The 20,987-nt window shown below is 37.5% G+C and overlaps 1 protein-coding gene across 1 annotated transcript; it reads right to left on the reverse strand.

Moving 5' to 3' along the window:
- Window positions 1–5,607, reverse strand: LOC138177294 (major urinary protein-like). Its single transcript, XM_069108402.1, has 6 exons — window positions 5,515–5,607; window positions 2,916–3,034; window positions 2,536–2,606; window positions 1,386–1,496; window positions 402–509; window positions 1–26 (listed from the first exon to the last, which is right to left on the reverse strand). The coding sequence occupies exons 1-6, from the start codon at window positions 5,605–5,607 to the stop codon at window positions 1–3; spliced, it is 528 nt and encodes a 175-aa protein (XP_068964503.1).
- Between the last annotated feature and the right edge of the window lie 15,380 nt (window positions 5,608–20,987).

Genomic DNA, 20,987 nt, shown 5'->3' on the forward strand with positions numbered 1-20,987 from the left:
TTATTCTAAGAGGCGGCTACATGGATCTGTGGAGAAAAAGCAAAACATGAATGATTCTGACATAAACTCCCCATAGATATTTAGTATGCCACCATCCTACATGAAAAAGAAATAGTAATCTCTCTAATAGGATGAGATTTTGACCTGTAGATATTTATTTTGCAATGAATTATTTTCCCCATTACAGGGAAATTAGAAACAAAGTGAGGGTGGGGGGATGGCCAGGTAGCACAGTGAGTAAGAGCACTGGCCCCAGAGTCGGGATGACCTGGGATCGAATCCAGGCTCAGACCCTTAACACCCACCCAGAAACACCTGGCCGTGTAACCTTGAGCAAGTCACTTAACCCCAATTGCTTTTAAAAAAAGAAACAAAGTGGTACAAATATTAGAAAGACTTACCAATTTTCATCAAGTCAACAACGTTTTCTTTTTTAAGTCCATGTGATTTATAAATTTTTTCAAATTTACTTTTTATGTCTTGATTCAAAGCCTCTCCTTTGTGTCGGCCTGCATTTGGAGAATTATTATCTGTTATTACAGATCATGAATTAATAAACAAATTATAAAAAAATATAAATTAAGGACTTAATTTTTCCAACCCGTCCTCTGAGTGTTTTGGATAAAAATAGGAAAAAAATTGATAGTCTTTACTTTCAAGGAAGTCCTTAGCCTCTAATTGGGAAAGACAGAACATAAAAAGAAGGTTCATAGCAAGGAGAATAGAAAAGCCCAGAAATCTTTAGGGGATAATGTATCATTAGATGTCAAGGTCCAAGGTTATGTCAGAAGAAAAGATAGAAGTTCTGGAGGTCTGCAAGGAATAGAAGCAAGAGCAATGATAAGAGCTAGGAGATTTTAAAATGCAGACAGAGTCCATGGTAAGACCTCATAGTTCTCCATGTTACCAGAGGGAATACAGTTTCTGTTTCTCATCTCATCTCTGTTTCTCATCACTCATTCAAGGATCAGTGAAACCAAATAGCGTACATTACTTTCCCCTTAAACAAAGAATACCAAGCAGATATACCAGGTTTTTTTGTTGCTTTTTTGCCTAATAATCTAGGAACAATTTGACCTACTCTTTCTTTTTCTTCTAATATCAGGGGCATGTTTTATAATACAGAAGAGGGAATGGAATAAGGAAACAAATCAAGGAAGGAATGGTGAGTACAGAAGGGACTTGCCTTACATCTCAGAAAGACAATGAAAATGCAGGATCTCTCACTGAATGGTCTTGGTATTCTCAGTAAAGCAGGAGACAAAAATCATCTGCCAAGTGTGTTGATAAAGGGCAAGGATGAGAATTATGGGATTAAGGAGAAAGCAGACCTGAACTTGCTGCTGTGAGCAGAATTCCAGGGAGAGAGACTAGAGAACACTTACTGTAGAGCTCCACCCCTTTGCTTTCCATCCCATGAGTATCATTAATTGTTGAAATCAGGAGATAATCATTTGGGTCAGCATCTTCCAGATAGAGTACATGGTTGCCTGGATCTGTAATGGGGTGAGATCAAAATCCCCTTGATAGTACATGAAGTGAGAACAAACAGAAGTTCTATATTCGATAACTGCCCTTTCTCTAGGATCTGACCTGACTTTTTTCATCAATGGGGAAGATAATACCACTTATCCTACAGCCTGACAAGGACCTTACATTCAGAGTTATTATGATCACTTATAACTGAAAAATTCTAAGAAGGACATTGACAAATTCTAGTGGATAAGATAGTGAGGGGACTCAAGTCTGTACCAATCAAGAATTGGTTGATCGACCTGAGGATGTATATGTAACTCAGAGAATTTTTCCCAAGGCTTTTCCAGGAAGAAAGATTACATTATTCTACTTGCCTCCAAAAGGTAGAACTAATAATATAATGAGTGAAAATTACAGGGATATATTTAGGCTTATGTAAGAAAATACATTCTAATAATCTGAATTGTACAAAAATGGAAAGATCTTCCTTAGAAGGTACAGAATTCCCTATCACTCCTATATTGGTCTGCAGTTTCTGTTTGAGCTATAAAAAGGTTGTTCTACTACTCTCTTTATCTCTTCTACTGTAAATTAATTTTTCAAGATTAAATTAATAAATTGTTCCTATTCAATGAATTCAGCATGTTGGAAGGGTACTAGACATGAAGAGAAGATTAGGAGTGATGTTGCAACTCTTCTTCAATTTACAGACTGTAGGATCTCAAGTAAGACACCTTGCTTCTCTAAACCTGTTTTTTTACTTGAAACATGGATCTGGAAAAATATCATAATATGCTACCTACCTCACAAAATGGTTTTGAGGATTAAATAAATTAATTTTGTAAACTATAAAATGGTATCTCTGTTATTTTTAATTTTCTTTAATGATAATAATAGTTCACATTTTCTAACATAAAGTACCTTCAGTCTGTTATCTCATTTGATTCTAGAACATGATTAGAACTTAATAAAGGATTTATAATAAAATTATAATATCATAAAATTATAATAAATTAGAGGATTTATAAGCCCAAAATAACAATAAGAATTGATACATACATCGAAGTTTGTATTTATTGTTTTCCAATTTGTAACCAAACACTGGCACTTGACTGCATTCAGCACCTCTCCTAGAAAAGGGAAAAAACACTTTGAGCTTAAGCATAAGTCGGGGGTCTTAAAGGTACCCTGCCCACCAGTGTGCCTTGGGAAGAAAGCTATCATTTATTCTGGTGATTCTTCTCCCCTTCTTCACAACTATCATATCATCAGTCAATGCCAGCTCCCCAGAGTAATTTATTCTCTTTATATTCCAGCCCCATTATAATCCTGAGAATGTTGATAAGGGATTTCCTATCCTGAGCCCCGAGCTAGCCTTGGTGTAGGGAAACCCAGAACTATGACCCAGCAGCCCGTCATCACTCTCTCACTAGACATACCTGAGGGTGAAGTAAAATATCAGATGGTCTGCTTTCATGTCAATACTGTGAATAAAAGCTGCACTGTTGCTTCCCACATCATTGGAGGCCAAGAATAAAGGATACCACCTTCCTAAAAGCTATGGAGAAATGTTTTAATGAAAGGAGAGGGAAGAAAGAATGAACAGAGAAGAAGGAAGTAGAGAGAAAGTAACAAGATTGGGGGGTGAAGGAGAAGGCCTTGTGTAGCCTTGTCCTAATGTGGCAGAAATTTGAAGAGAAGAGATCAGGCTCTGGCCCAGTTATAAGGAACTTTGCTCCTTGTGATCTCTGGGGCCTGGTGTGTCTATTGACTCTGTGGCCCCAAGGGAGCATACAGCATGGTGAATGAAAGGGAGACTACATTTTTTGCCTGATTCAGAGAGACAGATCTAGATTTCCTAGTACGGTTTCTAAGGTCCCCTGACATTGTGGACTAGCAAGGACTTATGCCAGCATGGGAGCTGGAACCTCATTTTCTTATTAAGCAATTCTGCCCACTCTGAAGTACTATCTGTATGAGTAGCTAAGCCCTCTGAGTGTACAGGGGGGAGGAAAATGTTTTGTGTGTCAGAGAGGGATTTCCCCTCATATATATCCCAGTGAAGATAGTCAAAAAAGAGACCACAATGAAATTGTAGTGTTGATGAGGTGCAACTAACTAATGATCCCATTTTGAGGTGCTAGGGCCTCTCATTGGGTCAAGAAGGAACAATTTTATTGGTAGAAAGTACTTTATATAAACCACTTCCTCTTTCTTTTTTTTTTTTAAAGCAATTGGGGTTAAGTAACTTGCTCAAGGTTACACGGCCAGGTGTTTCTGGGTGGGTGCTAAGTGTCTGAGCCTGGATTCGATCCCCAGGTTATCCCAACAACGGGGCCGGTGCTCTTACTCACTGTGCTACCTGGCTGCCCCACCACTTCCTTTTTCAAGAGTATAGTGACTTCACTAGGGTCAAGAATAAATATATTTCAGCACTTCAACTTAGAAACCCAGCTCTCTATCTACCACAGTAGTTAGCCTCTATATTAACAATAATAATAATTACAATAATAACAATAATGATGATGATGATGATAGCTGACCTTTCTATATTGCTTACAATTTTGCCCATCACTTTACACATTTTACCCCAATTGAGTCACAACACATTCCATTGTTATACCCATTTCATAGATGAAGAAACTGAGGCTCAGAGTAAAGTGCCTTGTCCAGGGTCCAACAGTTGGTATGTGTCTGAGTCTGGAGTTAAAACTGGGTTATCCTGAGTCCAAGTTCAATGTTGTATCCACTGTACCAGCTGTATACAAGGGTGTTGAGCCAGGTCACTTTCAAGGTCATTATCATCTATAAATGCACGATCCCATGGTTCTAGAGGCAAAAAAGACCCTTCCTGCTCTACATTGTTTTCAATTTCCTTGTCTTTTAAAAACTCCTAGCTAGTGCTGTGGAGTGGGGAAAACACTCATCTGGGCACTAGGAGACATGAAGCCAAGTCTTAGATTTGTCATATATCTAACTGTGCAACTCAATTACCCAACTTAGACTTCATGATTTTTTTAGATGTAAAATGAAAGGATTGACCAACATGGTCTGTAATATTCCTTCTAGCCTTGACATTTTGGGTCTCTCTAAAAGAGCTAATGCTATTTTTACCTGTACTTCTTTAAGTTGAAATCTTTATTAAACTATTATTTACAAACATCAAACAAGTGCCAATGAGGAGAAGGAGATCCAGGGACTAAGTGAACTACCCAGGTTCATAATGTTGATAAGTGCCTCAATCAGAATTTGAGCCCAGGTCTTCTGGGCTCTCATTTTCTATTCACTCCATAGCACAGCCTTTCTCTAGTAGTACTCATATCTTTCCACCATGCTGCCTGTGGTTTTGTATAATTGCTTCCAGTTCTTTGAGTAGACACAGATAGAATTATCTAAAATATTACTCAAGGTTTAAAAATTATACACAGATAATGCACAAAGAGACCTTAGCAGTGGCCAACAATTTATTTTACCCATTATCACCTTCACATTCCCTTCCTTCCTTTTTCTTCTCCCACAAATAAAAAAAAACCCTAAAAAGGTATTTCTCTGAGTTGATTTATGTCACCATAGCTTCCAGTCAATCTCCAAGACAGAGAACTGGCCTACTGATATTAGAAATTATTCCCAAAGTTTTCATATATATGCTATGGTCACATACACATATGTATAGACATACATGTACATGAATGGTTTAAATGACTAAAGTAAAAAAGACTTAACATTCAGTATCTTAGAGCAATTGGATTTAAGATGGATTAATTAGAAGAATATACAAGAAAATTGTGAATCATCTTTTCCAATGAGAAAGAATCCATTTGAATCTCAGAAAGTTAATCATAATAACACAAACATACACAGACACATATGCACTCGCATACAAATTCAGACTTTAAATATTTCATGATTTTGAAATGCTAATCAAAGCCCAGATAATGCTTTCAGTACTAAGTCTAGCACTACCTTGCTTTGTTTTGTGTTTGTAAACCCCCTCTTCAATCCCATGTCAATCTGCAATTTTTTTTAACCCTCTTGTACCTTGTTGAAATTGATTTCATTTACTGAACCTGTGGCCCTGACCTGGAGGGTACAGAGCAGGGCCAGGCCCATAGTCAGTAGCAGAAGTCCCATCCTCAGAGCCCTTATTTCTTTATCTCCAGCAGCCAAGAAAGAACAAGATATAGTTCCTATGAATGTTCTCAGCTCTCTCTCAGCTCTGCTTTTATATCCCCTCTGAGACTTAGGGTTCCCCTAAACTGACCCAACAAGACCTCTCATTTCCCATAATGGCTTTTCCTACATTGAAAATTTGCCAATCATTAGCTATTCTTCAATAATCCCAAGGACAGCAATGGTCCATCCCCTGAGGAACCTACTGTTCTCTTTCTCTAAAATTCATTTTCAGTATCAACAGAACATATTGTAATGGGCTGACTTCCAAATAATTATTTGTGCTGTGATCTCTCGTTGCAGTTGAGAAGGTTAGATTAAATCTTACTCTATCCCTGAGGCTAGTCTGAGCTAAAGGAAGGAAAAAGTGGGAAGTTTTTCTTGAATCCACCTGAATTATTACTTCTTTCTACTGTATCCTCTCAGATTTTAAGATTCAATTTGCAATATGTTTCTCCATGTTTGGTGATACATCACTGTGTCACAACTCATAACAGGTGCACATTTGTGAGTGTATGTGTCTATGTAACTACCTTGTCCATTAGACAAAAAACACAGTCAAAGGACTGTGTCTTCAATTATTTTTAGCATCATAATATACATAGTAATATGGTGCTTTATACAGGGCTCTGACTCAATTTATACTACTACTTCACTATAATAACCTGCTATTTCTTTGACCTGATAGTTCTGAAATTTGACTACAATGTACGTTAGAGGTTTTATTTTGGCATCTCTTTTCTGAGGTGATTGGTGAACTCTTCCAATGTCTATTTTGCCCTCTGGTTCCAAGATATCAGGGCAGTTTTCCTTGATGATTTCTTGAAGTCCCCCTCTTGATTATGACTTTCAGCTAGTCCAATTATTCTGGTATTCTCTTTTCTGGATCTATTTTCCAGGTAACTTGTTTTTCCCATGAGGTAATTTACATTTTCTTTCAATTTTTCATTATTTGAATTTATTTGATTGATTCTTGATATCCCATAGTGTCACTAGTTTTCACTTTGCCTGATTCTAACTTTTAAGGTGTTGGTTTCCTGAATCGGCTTTTATACTTTTCCATTCAGCCAAGTGTATTCTTTAAGGAGTTGCTCTCTTCAGTGGATTTTTGTATCTCCTTTTCCATTTGGCCAATTCTACTCTTTAAGCTGGTGAGTCTTTTTTTTCATAATTCTTTTACATTACTCTAATTTCTTTTCACAGTTTTCTTCTACCTCTCTTATATGACTCTCATAGCTCCCTTTTGAGCTCTTCTATGAGTTCTTTCTGGGATACCTCATCCTGTTTTTCTTTAGGGTTTTACCCAAAGGTGTTTTGGCATTGTTACCTCTTCTTAGTTTGTGTCTTGGTATTCCCTGTCACCATAATAACTTTCTATGGTCAGATTCTTTTTGTTGTTATTGTTTTCAGCTCATTTTCTTTTCTTTTTTTGGCATTTTTCCTTTCTTTTAAATTTGAGCTTTGCACCTGGGGCTGAAGGGGCACTGTCTCAGGCTTCTTGTGTCAGTCATTTCAGGCCCTGGTGGTTTACCTGGTGCTGCACTGAGATTTCCCTGAGGCTCCTGGAGGATCCTTGTGTCTGGCGCTGTGCTGAGTGGGTAGGTTGGGGATGGTGGGTGTTGCCAGACTCAGTAGGGGTCTGGTAGTTTACCTGGTGCTAAGCTGGGGTCCTAGTGGCAGTTTCTGGTGTGTGCTGAAGCCCAGTGGGGTGTTTCTGCATTTTCCTGGGGCTACATTGAAGAACATGGTGGTCTGACAATTGGAGGATGCTTGTTGGCCCAGAGCTGTGCTGAAGCACGTGGAATTTCTCAGAGCTAGAGTCTGTTGGTTCCTCTTATTATGATGTGGCATGTATGGAGTCCTAGTGTTGGCATTTGCCTCCTCCACCATGCTAGGGCACATGATCTCCCACTAGTTTGCTGAGGTGGGACTTGCTGCTGGCTTTCTGGGATACTTCCTATCCTGGAATGTATTTCATTTTTACCTGAGTGAGACAGATTTTTCTTGCCAATTTTCCAACTTTCTTGGGCTAAAAGATTGTCTCGTCCTGTCTTTTGGCTGGTTCTGCTATTCCAGGATTTGTTTTGGGGTACTATTTATGGTTGTTTGGAGATGGATATGTGTTACAGCAATTTACTTCCTACTCTGCCATCTTTGCTCCCAGAAGTCACCAAGTTTTCAGCATTGTTTTTCTTTACAATGTTGATATTATTGTATAAATTCTTATTCAGGTTCTGCTCATTTTATTCTATACAATTTCAAATAATTCTTCTCATGTTTCTCTGAGACTGTCCCGTCAATAATTTTTAACAGTATATAATGCAAAATTCCCTTAATGTACTATAATTTATTCTACCATTCACCAATTAATAGGCATCTTCTTAGTTTTCAGTTCTTTGTTATACCAAAGTGGAAAGAACTGCTATAAATACTGTACATAAGGGTCCTTTTTTCTTTTTTTCTTTTATTTCTTTCAAGTGTAAGCCTAATGGTTGTATGTTTTTAATCAAAGACATGCACAATTCAGTAATATTTGGATATGACTCCAAATTACCTTTCAGAATGGCTGGATTCACTTTATAGCTTAACCAAAAGTGAATTAATGTGTTTTTTTTCTGCTCCTTAATTTTATTGGAAAGGCCTCCAGCCTTTCACTATTTACATGTAATGTTGGATTGTGGGCTCTTGGTTTTACCTAGAATATTTTTTTCAGAAATTATTTATTTATTTTTAGTTTTCAATATTCATTTCCACAAGATTTTGAGTTCCAAATTTTCTTCCCATCTCTCCCCTATCCCCACCCCCAGATGGCATGCATACGGATTACCCTTTCCCCCAGTTTGTCCTTCCTTCTATCCCCCCCCCAATTTCTCCTCTTACTCCCTTACCCCTTACTTTCTTTTAGGGCAAGATGGATTTCTATACCCCCTTGCCCATATATCTTATTTCCTGGTTGCATGTAAAAACAATTTTTTTAAACATTTTTTTAAAACTTTGAGTTCCAGATTCTCTCCCTTCTTCCCTCCTCACCCACCACCATTAAGAAGATAAGCAATTCAATATAGATTATACATGTGTAGTTTTGCAAAACATTTCCATAGTAGTCATATTGTGAAAGACTAACTATATTTCCATCCATTCTACTCTACCCCCCATTTATTCTATTTTCTCCATTGACCCTGTTCCTTTTCAAAAGTGCTTGTTTCTGACTACCCCTCCCCCCAATCTGTCCTTTCTTCTCTCATCACCCTTCTTATCCCTTTCCCCCTTAATATATTGTTGGGTAAGATACACAACTGAGTGTATATGTTATTCCCTCCTTAAGCCAAATCCAATGAGAGTAAGGTTGACTCATTCCCTTTCACTTCTCTGCTCTTCCCTTCCATTTTAACACTTTTCTCTTGTCTCTTGCATTTACCCTATTCTATGTCTCCCTTTCTCTGTCTCTCAATATATTCCTCTTTCACCCCTTAATTTTATTTTTTAGATATCATCCCTTCATATTCAATTCACCCTGTGCCCTCTTTCCACACACACAGACACACACACACAAATACATACATATATACATATGTTCATTTGTGTGTGTGTATTCCCTTCCACTACCCTAATACTGAGAAAAGTCTCATGAATTACAAATACCATCTTTCCATGTAGGAATGTAAACAGTCCAAATTTAATAAATCCCCTATGATTTCTCTTTCCTGTTTACATTTTCATGCTTCTCTTCAGTCTTGTATTTGAAAGACAAATTTTCTGTTCAGCTCTGATCTTTTCCTCATAAATGCTTGGAAGTCCTTTATTTCATATAATATCCATTTCCCACCTGAAATATTATAATCAGCTTTGCTGGGTAGGTGATTCTTGGTTTTGATCCTAGCCCATTTGACCTCTGGAATATCATATTCCAAGCCCTTCAATCCCTCAAAGTAGAAGCTGCTTGATCTGGTGTTATCCTGATGATGTTTAAAAAATACTTGAATCATTTCTTTCTGACTGCTTGTTATATTTTCTCCTCAACCTGGAAACTCTGGAATTTGGCTACAATATTCCTAGGAGCTTTCTTTTTGGAGCCTTTTTCAAGAGACAATCAGTGGATTCTTTCAATTTCAATTTTACCCCCTGGTTCTAGTATATCAGCACAGTTTTCTTTGATAATTTCCTGAAAGATGATGTCTAGACTCTTTTTTTTGGTCATGAATTTCAGGTCATAACAATTCTTAAATTTCCTCTCCTGGATCTATTTTCCATGTCAATTGTTTAGCCAATGAGATATTTCACACTGAATTCTATCTTTTCATTCTTTTGGATGTACTTTATAATATCTGATTTCTTATAAAGTCATTAGCTTCCATTTGCTCCATTTTAATTTTTAAGGAATTATTTTCTTCAGTGAGCTTTTGGACTTCCTTTTCCATTTGGCCAATTCTGATTTTATAGGCATTCTTCTCTTCATTGGCTTTCTGGATCTCTTTTGCCATTTGAGTTAGTCTATTTTTTAAGTTGTTACTTTCTTCAGGATTTGGGGGCGGGGTCCTCCTTTAGCGAGCTGTTGATTCATTTTTCATGATTTTCTTGCATCACTCTCATTTCTCTTCCCAATTTTTCCTCTAGTTCTCTTTGTGGTTTTCAAAATCCTTTTTGAACTCTTCCATGGCCTGCAACCAATTCATATATTTCTTGGAGGCTTTTGATGCAGGAGTTCTGACTTTGTTGTCTTCTCCTGGTTGTATGTTTTGTTCTTTTTCACCAAAGAAAGATTCTATAGTCTGATTTCTCACCCTCTGTTTGCTCATTTTCCCAGCTAATTACTTAACTTTTGAGTTTTTTGCCATGGTAGGACTCTGTATCCAGAGTGGAAAGTGCTCCATTCTAAATTTCTGAGGTTTTGTGCAACTGTTGTCATAGCTACTTCTAGGTACCTGTAAATTTTCAGCTCTTCTAATGTGAAAGGAAAGGAAAGGAAAGGTGTTTACTCCTTTCCTGGCCTGTGGTCTAGTCTGTGAATGACCACAAGAACTCTTTTCTGCTGCAGAACTGTGAAAAGAATTCCCTCTCCACAGCTGCCACAAATTCTACCACAACAGTGCTCCTCCTCCCCCTAGGCCCACCACCCAAGACTGAGACCCAGATACAAGCAGGACAAAGCAAGAGAATCCTACCTCAGTGCCAGTAAAGAGATTGCTGCAATCACTCTCTGATCAGCCACTTGAATCCCCCACCATCTGTGGGCCTGGACCTCCAGAAGCAGCAGTTGCTGCTGCTGCTGCTGTTGCTGTTGTTACTGTCACTGCTGCTGTCACCTCCACCACCACAGACCTGGAGCCACATTAGTCTCTTCTCTCTTCCAGGTATTTAAACCAAGCTTGAGTAGCTCTCCAGGGGACTGCTACTGTGAATAGCTTTAAGGTTCTGATCATATAGTACAGAGAACTCTCTATTTATTTAGTAATAAATTAAGGCAAAACATTCACAGAAACCAAAGTACAGCATTCATGATGATATAACATAAGAATTTATCACTAAAATGGCCACATAGTTTTAAACAGAAGATATCATTCAGTAAGCCCTTAACTCAATCATCCTTAAGGAGCAATCCTCCTTAAGGGGTACAAAGTACAAAGGTTTCCCACCCCTAGGTCACGTTGTCTTAATCTCATCAGTCAGAAAGTCTTCTTTCTTCTTGATTGGAGACTGGCTGCCAATCATACTTAACTCAACCATCCTTAAGGGGTACAAAGTACAAAGTTCTCCCACCCCTGGGTCATAGTAAATCATGATCTTGTCAGCACTAAGTACCCAAGGAGAGGTCTTTTCATCTTTGGCTTGAGACTGGCTCCCAGATTCCATGGTTCCTCTTCCATGGTCCCAGCTTTTGCCTGGATTCACAGGCAGGCAGCTCTCAGCTCCTCATTCAACTCCTCATCCAGTTCCTGTTCCAGATTGAAGCTCACAGTGTCCAGTCCACCTCGGGTCTTTCAAGGTTTCTGTTTCTGGGAAGACAAAGCTTAACAGAGCAAAACAACATTCATGCACATTGCCGGGACCTTCACAATTCACTATCTGCCTATGAAATCAACACAGACTCACAAACAAGGTCTGAGAACTCAATACAAACTAACAAAAAAGATCTGAGAAATACAAAGTATCACAAACACAATTCAACACAGACAGAACAGACAAACAGAGTAACAGCCACCACAAGTGTTCTTTGTTCTTCCCAGTCCCAGCTTGTGCTCCTCCTTTAATATGGTCATTTCTTTCCTGTTTCACCCCTTCCTATTGCATCAGCAAGTCCCTCCCACCTTCAAATCACAAGGGGCTTAAACAAGGTGCTAAATAATTAAGTAGCTGAAACAAGGTGCTAAGTACTTCTCTGCTTGCCATTACAAGGTCCAAGAGAGTTTCCCCACTGACCTTTTACTTTGTCTTTGGCACCTGTGAGTTGAGAAGTATGGAAACTGCCACAACTGCCAATGATTTGGTCCCCCTGAGGCCTGCTCCAGCCCTGTCTGTGGTGGTGTGGCCCACACAGGATCAGTGTGATAGACCCTTCCTGTCAGCCTACCAGTCTGTCTTCAGCTTGAGATGTATTTCACTCTGTAATTTTATGGGTTCTAAAGCATTAAAATTTGTTTAGAGTCATTTTTACAGGTGTTTGTGGGATGAGCTCAAGCAAGTCTCTGTTTTTACTCTCACTTTTTTTTTTGCCCTATTAGGGAATGACTCATTCATTCCTGTTCTTGGAATTTTTAAAAGAAAGTTGTACTGAATTTTGTTATACATTTTTCAGCACCTGATTATAACATGTATTTTTTAAAAATTTTCCTATACTTTTCTTTTCCTGACTTTTTCCCACTGTTTTGGGTATTAAGATAACAGCCTAATATAAAAAAAATGATAATTTTCCTTCTTTTCCTATTTTTGAAAATAAGAATAAGTTTTCTGAATGCTTTGTAGAATTCACTTGTTTTTTAAATGATTTTTATTTCTTTTGTTAAATATTTCTCAATTACATGTACAAAAAAACTAACAATACTTTTGTAAAAATTTGAGTTCCAAATACTCTCTGTCTTCCTACCCCCTTTCTAAGAAGACAATCACTTTCATGTGAAGTCATGCAAAACATATTTCCATTTTAGCCATGTTACAAAAGAAAATGAAGACAAAATAAAATGAGAAAAATAAAGTAAGAAAAAGAATGTTTCAAAATTTATTCAGAGTTCATCAGTTCTCTCTCTGGAGGTGGATAGCATTTTTCATCATGGGTCCTTTGGAATTATGCTAGGTAATTGTCTACATCAGAGTAATTAAGTTTTTTACAGTTGATTATCCCTACATTTATTGCTGTCATTGACAACATTGTTCTCCCGGTTCTGCTCACTTTATTCTGCATGAGTTCATGGAGGTTTTCCCAGGGTTTTCTGAAACTATCCTGCTCTTCCTTTTTTTATAGCACAATAGTATTCCTTCACAATCATATACAAATTGTTCAACCATTACCCCAACGATAAGCATCTCCTTAGCTCTAATTCTTTACCACCATAAAAAAGAACGATTGTAAGTATTTTGTTCAAATAGGTGCTTTTCAAATTTTTTTCTTTAATCTATTTGGAGTACATACCTGGTAGTTCTATTTCTGGATCAAAGAGCACACAAAGTTTGGAGCCCTTTGAACTTAGTTCCAAATTGCTGTCCAGAATGATTAGATCAGTGCACAAGTTCAACAAGAGTGCATTAGTGTCCCAATTTGTCCACACTCCTTTCCAGCATTGTTATTTTACTTTTCTGCCATGTTAACTAATCTGAGAAGTATAAGATTGTATCTCATAATTGCTTTAATTTGCATTTCTCTAATCAGTACTTATTTAGAGCATTTTTGTGTGACTATTGATAATTTAATTTCATCTTTTCAAAACAGCATGTTCATATCTTTTGACTATCAAATGGAGAATGGCTTTTTTATATATAAATTTGGCTCAGTTTCCTATATATTTGAGTAATGAGGACTTTATTAGAGAAACTTGATATATATGTATATTTTTCCCACTTTCCTGTTTTCCAATCTTTACTTCACTGGTTTTGTTCATGTAAAAAAAAATTTTTTATTTCATGTAATCAAAAATATCTTTTTTTTTGTCCTGTAATCTTCTCTGTCTTTTGTTTGTCATAAACTCTTCTTTTATCAATAGATCTGGCAAGTACATTTTCACATGCTCTCCTAATTTACTTATGATATTACCCTGTAGGTCTAAATCATCTATCCATTTTGACCTGATCTTGTCATATGGTGTGAAATGTTGGTCTATACAAAATTTCTAACAAACTGCTTTCCAGTTTCCCAGAAATTTTTGTAAAAGAGTGAGTTTTTTGTCCCAAAATCTTGGATCTTCTGGTTTGTCAAACACAAGATTACTGTGGTAATTTACCACTGGTTATTGTGTACATAATCTGTTCCATTTGATCCACCACTTTATTTTTAGCCATTACCAGGTTATTTTAATGATTACTGCATATAGTTTGAAATCTGGAACTGCTAGGTCACTTTCCTTCACATTTCTTTTAATTGATCTCTTTGATATTCTTTCAATTTTGTTCTTCCACATGAATTTTGTTACTATTTTTTCTAGCTCAATAAAATAATTCTTTGGTAGTTTCATTGGTATGTCACTGAATAATATGATATAATTGGTCAAAATAACTCCTAATAATAGCTTTAATTCCATCTTCATTAGTGATGAATTCACCCATTTCATTTTTGATACAGGTAATTTGATGTTCTTTTTTATTTTTTTTATTTTATGTTTATTTTTAGTTTACATCATTAATTTCCACAAGATATTGAGTTACAAATTTTCTCCCCATCGTTCTGCTACTCACCACCCCAAAACAGCAGTTCCACTGAATACCCTCTTCCCCCAATCTGCTCTCTCCTATATCCTTCCCCATCCCTACTCTGACTTCCCAGAAGAGAAAGATGGATCTCAATGCCCGAGTGCCTGTATATCTTATCCCTGAGTTGCATGTTAAAAAAAAATATTGATATATATGTATATACATATATATTTAAACATTTAATTTTAAAACTTTGAATTCCATATTCTTTCCCATCATTCTTTGTCACCCACTCTTACTGGGAAGATAAGCAATTCAATATAGGTTGTACATGTGTAGCTATGCAAAACCTGTCCATAATGGATATATTGTGAAAGACTGACTATATTTCCCACCATCCTATCCTGCCCCCCACTTGTTCTATTCCCCACTTTGACCCTGTCCCTTTTCAAAAGTGATTGCTTCTAACTTCCCTCACCCTCAAACTGCCCTACCCTCCATCATCCCCCCTCTCATCCCTTTCCTCCCTACTCCACTCTAGGGTGAATACCCTACTTAGTGTGTATATCATTCCCTCCCTAAGCCAAATTTAATGAGAGTAAGGTTGACTCATTCCCTTTTGCCTTCCTGTTCTTCCCCTCCATTGTAACAGATTTTCCTTGCCTCTTCTATATGAGATAGTTTACCCCATTCTGTCTCTCCCCATATCTTCTCATTATATCCCTCTCTCATCTCTCAATTTCACCTTTTAAGTATCATCCCTTCCTATTCAATTGGTCCTGTGCCCTCTGTGTATGTATTCCTGTACACATTTTACTCACACACTCACATATGTCTTCATTCACCCATATACCCTTCTATATAGACATATATATGTATGTATACATATATATGTACATACATAAATTTATATTCCCTTCAACTACTCTCATACAGAGAAAAGTTTCATAAGTTACTATCATCATTTTTCCATGGAAGAATGTAAATAGTTCAACTTTGATAAGTTCCTCATGATTTCTTTTCCCTGTTTATCTTCCCATGATTCTCTTGGTTCTCATATCTGAATGTCAAATTTTCTATTCAACTCTGGTTTTTTCATCAGGAATGCTTGAAAGTCCTATATTTCATTGAACGACCATATTTTCCCCTGAAACATGATATTCAGTTTTGCTGGGTAGGTGATTCTTGGTTTTAATCCCAGCTCCTTTGACCTCTGGAATATTAAATTCCAAGCCTTTTAATCCCTCAGTGTAGAAGCTTCCAGATCCTGTGTTATTCTGATTGTGTTTCCACAATATTGAAATTGTTTCTTCCTGGCTGCTTGTAATATTTTCTCCTTGATCTCAGAATTCCAGAACCTGGCTATTATATTCCTAGGAATTTTCTTTTGGGGATCTTTTTCAGGAGGTGATCAGTGGATTCTTTCAACCTATATTTTGCCCTCTGGTTCTAAAACATCAGGGCAGTCTTCTTTGAGAACTTCCTGGAGGATGATTTCTAGGTTCTTACTTTGATCATGGCTTTCAGGTAGTCCAATAATTTTTAAATTATCTCTCCTGGATCTATTTTCCAGGTCAGTGTTTTTTCCCATGAGATATTTCACATTGCCTTATATTCTTTCATTTGGTTGGATCTGTTTAACAGCATCTTGATTTCTCATAAAGTCATTAGCTTCCATTTGCTCCAATCTAATTCTGAAGCAATGATTCTTCTCAGTGAGATTCTTTTTCCATCTGGCAAATTCAGTTTTTTTAAGGCATTCTTCTCCTCATTGCCTTTTTGAGCCTCTTTTGCTATTTGAGTTAGTCTATTTTTTAAGGTATGATTTTCCTACCAGCAATATAACCAAAGAGCTGGGACTTGAAAGAGCAAGGTAAGAACCAAATGCAGGGGACCCTGTCCGTGACAGCAAATACTCCTGGTACTACCCCTCCATAGCCCAGAAATTTTTTTTAAAAGCCTTTATCAGGACCTCCAAGGACCAGGATGGCAGAGTGATCCCCACCTGCTCAAACCCCCCCCCCAAACCTGAAAACATAGTAACTATTGCCCCAGAGCAAAACCCTCTACACTAAAGGCTTAGGATCCCTACAGGAAGGGCTTGGCTAGGGCCCTGCCTCAAAATGGGTAGAAAGCAGACTAAAAAGACTCTGGAGTCCTACTATCCTCAGAGGGAAGAACCAAACTCAGAGGGAGACAATGTGGACTCCACCTACACACCTGAAACATCAACAGGGAATGGGTCCCAAGCACAGAAAGCTCTCCTTGATGAGATCAAAAGGAACTTTGAAAACCAAATGAGAGAGATAGAAAACAAAAGGAAAAATTCTATCAAAACCAAAATTGCAGAATTAGAAAAACATTATAATGAAGAAAACAGCTCCCTAAAAAGAAAAGTGTTGATATGGAAAAGGAGCTCCAAAAACTAACCAAGGAAAATGATTTGCTAAAAACTAGAATCAACCAAATTGAAACAAATAACTTTTTCCATCTGGCAAATTTGGCTTTTTAAGGCATTCTTTTCCTCATTGACTTTTTGAGCCTCATTTGCCATTTGAATTAGCCTATTTTAAGCTGTTATTTTCTTCAGTCGGGTTGTTGACTCTCTTTTCATGATTTTCTTGCATCATTCTCATTTCTCTTCCCAATTTTTCCTCCACTTCTCTTATTTGGTTTTCAAAATCCTTCTTAAACTCCTCTATGGCCTGTATTTTTATATTTTTCTTGGAAGCTTTTGGTGCAGGAGTTCTGATTTTATTGTCTTCCTCCTATTCCATGCCTTGATCCTTTTTATCCCCAAAAAAGGATTCCAAAGTTGCACCACTGTTCTTGCTTTGCTTCCTTTGCTTTCTCATGTTGCCACTCAATTACTTAACTTTTGAGCTTTTTGCCATAGTAGAACTCTGCTTTGAGAGACAGCTTTGTCCCAAATTGCTGGGGTTTTCTCAGCTGCCAGAGCTACTAGTTGGGTGCCCTCTCATAAGCCTCCACTGTCTCTGGCACACTTGTCACACACCCCAGGACCTTGCCCCAGGACAGGAATCCAGATCCAAGCAGGTTAAAGCAAGAGTGATGACCCCTCAGACTGGTTGCTTCATCCCCTTACAATCTTCAGGCCAGGAGCTCAGAAGCAGCCATGTGGCTGCATTGCCACTGCACCTCAACTGCTTCTCCCCTGGGGTCAGAGGCCTGACTGCACTCCCAGGCTCCCTGACCCCAAAGTCCTCTGACATCTCACTTTGTCTTTTGCATTTATGGGTTGATAATTCTGGAAACCACCACAGCTGCTGCTGATCTACTCACCTGATATCCCTCTAGCCTTGGCTAGTCAGGTTGCCCTGGGCCTAAAACCTTGGGCTCAGGTGGGGCTGGGCTTGGCTCTCAGAGTGTTGCAAAGGTCTCTTCCTGCTGGTCTGCCAGGCTGTCTACAGCAGGATGTTAGTTTTTCTCTGTCACCTTGTGGGTTCTGTTGCTCCAAAGTTTGTTTAGAGTCATTTTTACATGTATTGGAGGAGGTCCTTTCTTCTTTTTAAAAAAGTCAAATTAACCAATGGTTCACCTATTTTATTGTTGTTGTTTTCCATAAAACCAACTTTATCTATTAGTTCTCTCTTTTTCATCTATTCATTTTTTTTACATCATTCCAACATAATTGACTCACTCCCACACTATCTTTCCACGTAGAATCCTAATAAATTTCTTATAAGATACATATATCATCTTTCCATATATAAAGGTAAAATTTTAACCTTATTGATACCTTTGTGATTTCTTTTTCACATTTGCCTTTTTATGTTTCTCTTTAGTGTTGTGTTTCAAAGTCAAATTTTCTATTCAGTTCTGGTATTTTCTTTTTTATAAAATTTAATTATTTATTTTTAGTTTTCAACATTTACTTCTATAAGTTTTTGAGTTTAAATTTTCTCTGCCTTCTTTCCCTCTCACCTCCCCAAGATTCCATGCAATATGGTGTAGACTCTACATATAAATTCATATTAAACATATTTTCATATTAGTCATGCTGTAAAGAGGAATCAGAATCAATGGAAGAAATCACGAGAACAAGGAAACAAAACAAAACAACAAAAACAACAACAAAGAGCAAATGGCATAATTCCATTGTCATTCAGACTCCATAACCCTTTCTCTGAATGTGAACAACATTTTCCATCATGAGTCATTTGGAGTTGTCTTAGATCCTTGCATTGCTGAGAAGAGTTACATCTATCAAAGTTAGTCATTACACGATTTGGCTGTTACTGTGTACAATGTGCTCCTGGTTCTGCTCACATCACTCAGAATCATTTCATATGTCTTTACAGGTTTTTCTGAAGTATACTTGCTCATCATTTCCTATAACACAATAGTATTCCATTACATTCATATGTCACAACTTGTTTAGCTATTCACCAATTGATGGACATCTCCTCAAATTCCAACCATTGGCCAACACAAAAAGAGCTGCTATAAATATTTTTGTATATGTGGGTCCTTTTCCCATTTTTATAATCTATTTGGGATACAGACCTAGAAGTGGTATTTCTGGGTCAAAATTTTATAGCCCTTTGGGCATGGTTCCAAATTGCTCTCCAGAATGGATGGATCAGTTCATAACTCCACCAACAAAGCATTAATGTTCCAATTTTCCCACATCTTCTCTAGCATTTATAATTTTCCTGTTTTGTCATGTTAGCCAATCTGACAAGTATGATATGGTACCTAAGATCTGTTTTGATTAGCATTTCTCTAATCAATAAAGATTTAGAGCATTTTTTATATGACTATAGAGAGCTTTAATTTCTTCCTCTGAAAACTGTTTATATCCTTTTAACATTTATCACTTGAGGAAGGACTTGTATTCTTTTTTTTGGAGGGGGGAAAGTAGGGCAATTGGGGTTAAGTGACTTGCTCAAGGTCACATGCAGTTTGTGTGTGTGTGTGTGTGTGTGTGTGTGTGTGTGTGTGTGTTAAGTGTCTGAGGCTGGATTTGAACTCAGGTCCTCCTGACTCCAGGGCAGGCGCTCTATTCACTGTGCCACCTAGCAGCCCCAATTTGTATTCTTACTAATTTGACTCAGTTCTCTATGTATTTTAGAAATGAGACCTTTATTAGAGACACTGGTGTAATGGGAATGTAAATTTAAAGATCTTCCCTGCCCCTAGGCTAAAGTGCACCTGGAGCCTGGGGTGGGAGGCTTGTTTTTCAGTAGATACTTCTTGATTGGCCAGTGAGTCAATAAGGTTGTTACATTCTCTGAGCCAGGAGAAGGCTATATAAGCCCTGATGTGTAGCTTTGTTTTGGGGGCTCACTTTGAGAGGTGTTCTATGATTTGATCTGTATTCTGGGAAGCTGTTGTCCAGGGCCCCCCCGGCTTTGAAAAACCCAGATGCTGATTTGGTATGGATGTAATGGTTGGACAGTTTGGAAATCTGTCTACTTGATCTGTTTCTGTCTTGATAATTCTGCCTGTATGCTTTGAAGTTCGGGGTGCTGACCTTTTTCCCCTGAACAAGGTAAACAATATATGTCTGACTGATTAAAGTAAGCTTGTTAACCCATTTTGAGTTGCTTTCCTTTATCAAAGCAGATCCAAGAACCTGTGGTGGCAGCAAACCCTGAGGACCCTTACAAGGGTGCTTGCTGCTACAACTGGTTGTAAAAATTCTCAGCTCTGGTATTTTCGTTAGGAATGCTTGGAAGTCCTCTATTTCATTAAATACCCATATTTTTCCCTTGAAGAATTATATTCATTTTTGCTGGGTATGTTTTTCTTGGTTACTAACTCAGTTTTTTTGCCTTCTAGAATATCCATTCCAATATCTGCTCCTTTAATTTGGTACCTTCTAAATCTTATGTGATCCTGACTGTGACTCTACAATATTTAGATGATTTCTTTCTGACTCCTTGAAGTGTTTTCTCTTTGACCTGGGAGCTCTGTAATTTGATTATAACATTCCAGGGATTTTCTTTGGAGGATCTCTTTCAGAGTGTGATAAGTGCATTCTTTCCATTTTTATTTTACCCTCTGAAAGCAAGATATCACAAAAGTTTTCTTTGATAATTTCTTGAAATATAATGTTGAAATTCTTTCTTTGATGGTGGCTTTCAAAGTAGTGCAATAATTCTTAATTATCTCTCCTTGAAATATTTTCATGGTTAGTTAATTATTAATAAGATATTTTTCTGAGAAGGTATTTCACCTTTTCTTCTATTTTAAAAATTCTTTTGACTTTGTTTAATTGTTCTTTGATGTCTTATGGAATCATTAGTTTCCATTTATCCAATTCCAATTCTTTTTTTGGGGGGGGGTGGAGGAGGTAAGTCAGGCAAACTGGGGTTAAGTGACTTGCCCAAGGTCACACAGCTACTAAGTGTTAAGTGTCTGAGGTTGGATTTGAACTCAGGTCCTCCTGACTCCAGGACTAGTTTTCTATTCACTGCACTAACTGTCCCTACCCAATTCCAATTCTTAAGGAATTATTTTCTTCAGTGATCTTTTTTTCC

This window comes from Petaurus breviceps, unplaced genomic scaffold, assembly GCF_028583685.1.
Source record: "Petaurus breviceps papuanus isolate PSGF00001 unplaced genomic scaffold, PetGlider_PUasm1.0 90383, whole genome shotgun sequence".
NCBI classification, from domain to species: Eukaryota; Metazoa; Chordata; class Mammalia; order Diprotodontia; family Petauridae; genus Petaurus; species Petaurus breviceps.

What these genes read in the sequence shown, in the direction of transcription:
- LOC138177294 (XM_069108402.1), bottom strand. Translation starts at nt 5,607, where the DNA reads ATGGGACTTCTGCTACTGACTATGGGCCTGGCCCTGCTCTGTACCCTC. An exon ending in CAATAAATACAAACTTCGAT is followed by an intron (nt 1,497 to 2,535) that starts GTATGTATCAAT and finishes ACCCCATTACAG; the next exon opens with ATCCAGGCAACCATGTACTC. An exon ending in TGTTGACTTGATGAAAATTG is followed by an intron (nt 27 to 401) that starts GTAAGTCTTTCT and finishes TTTTCTCCACAG; the next exon opens with ATCCATGTAGCCGCCTCTTA.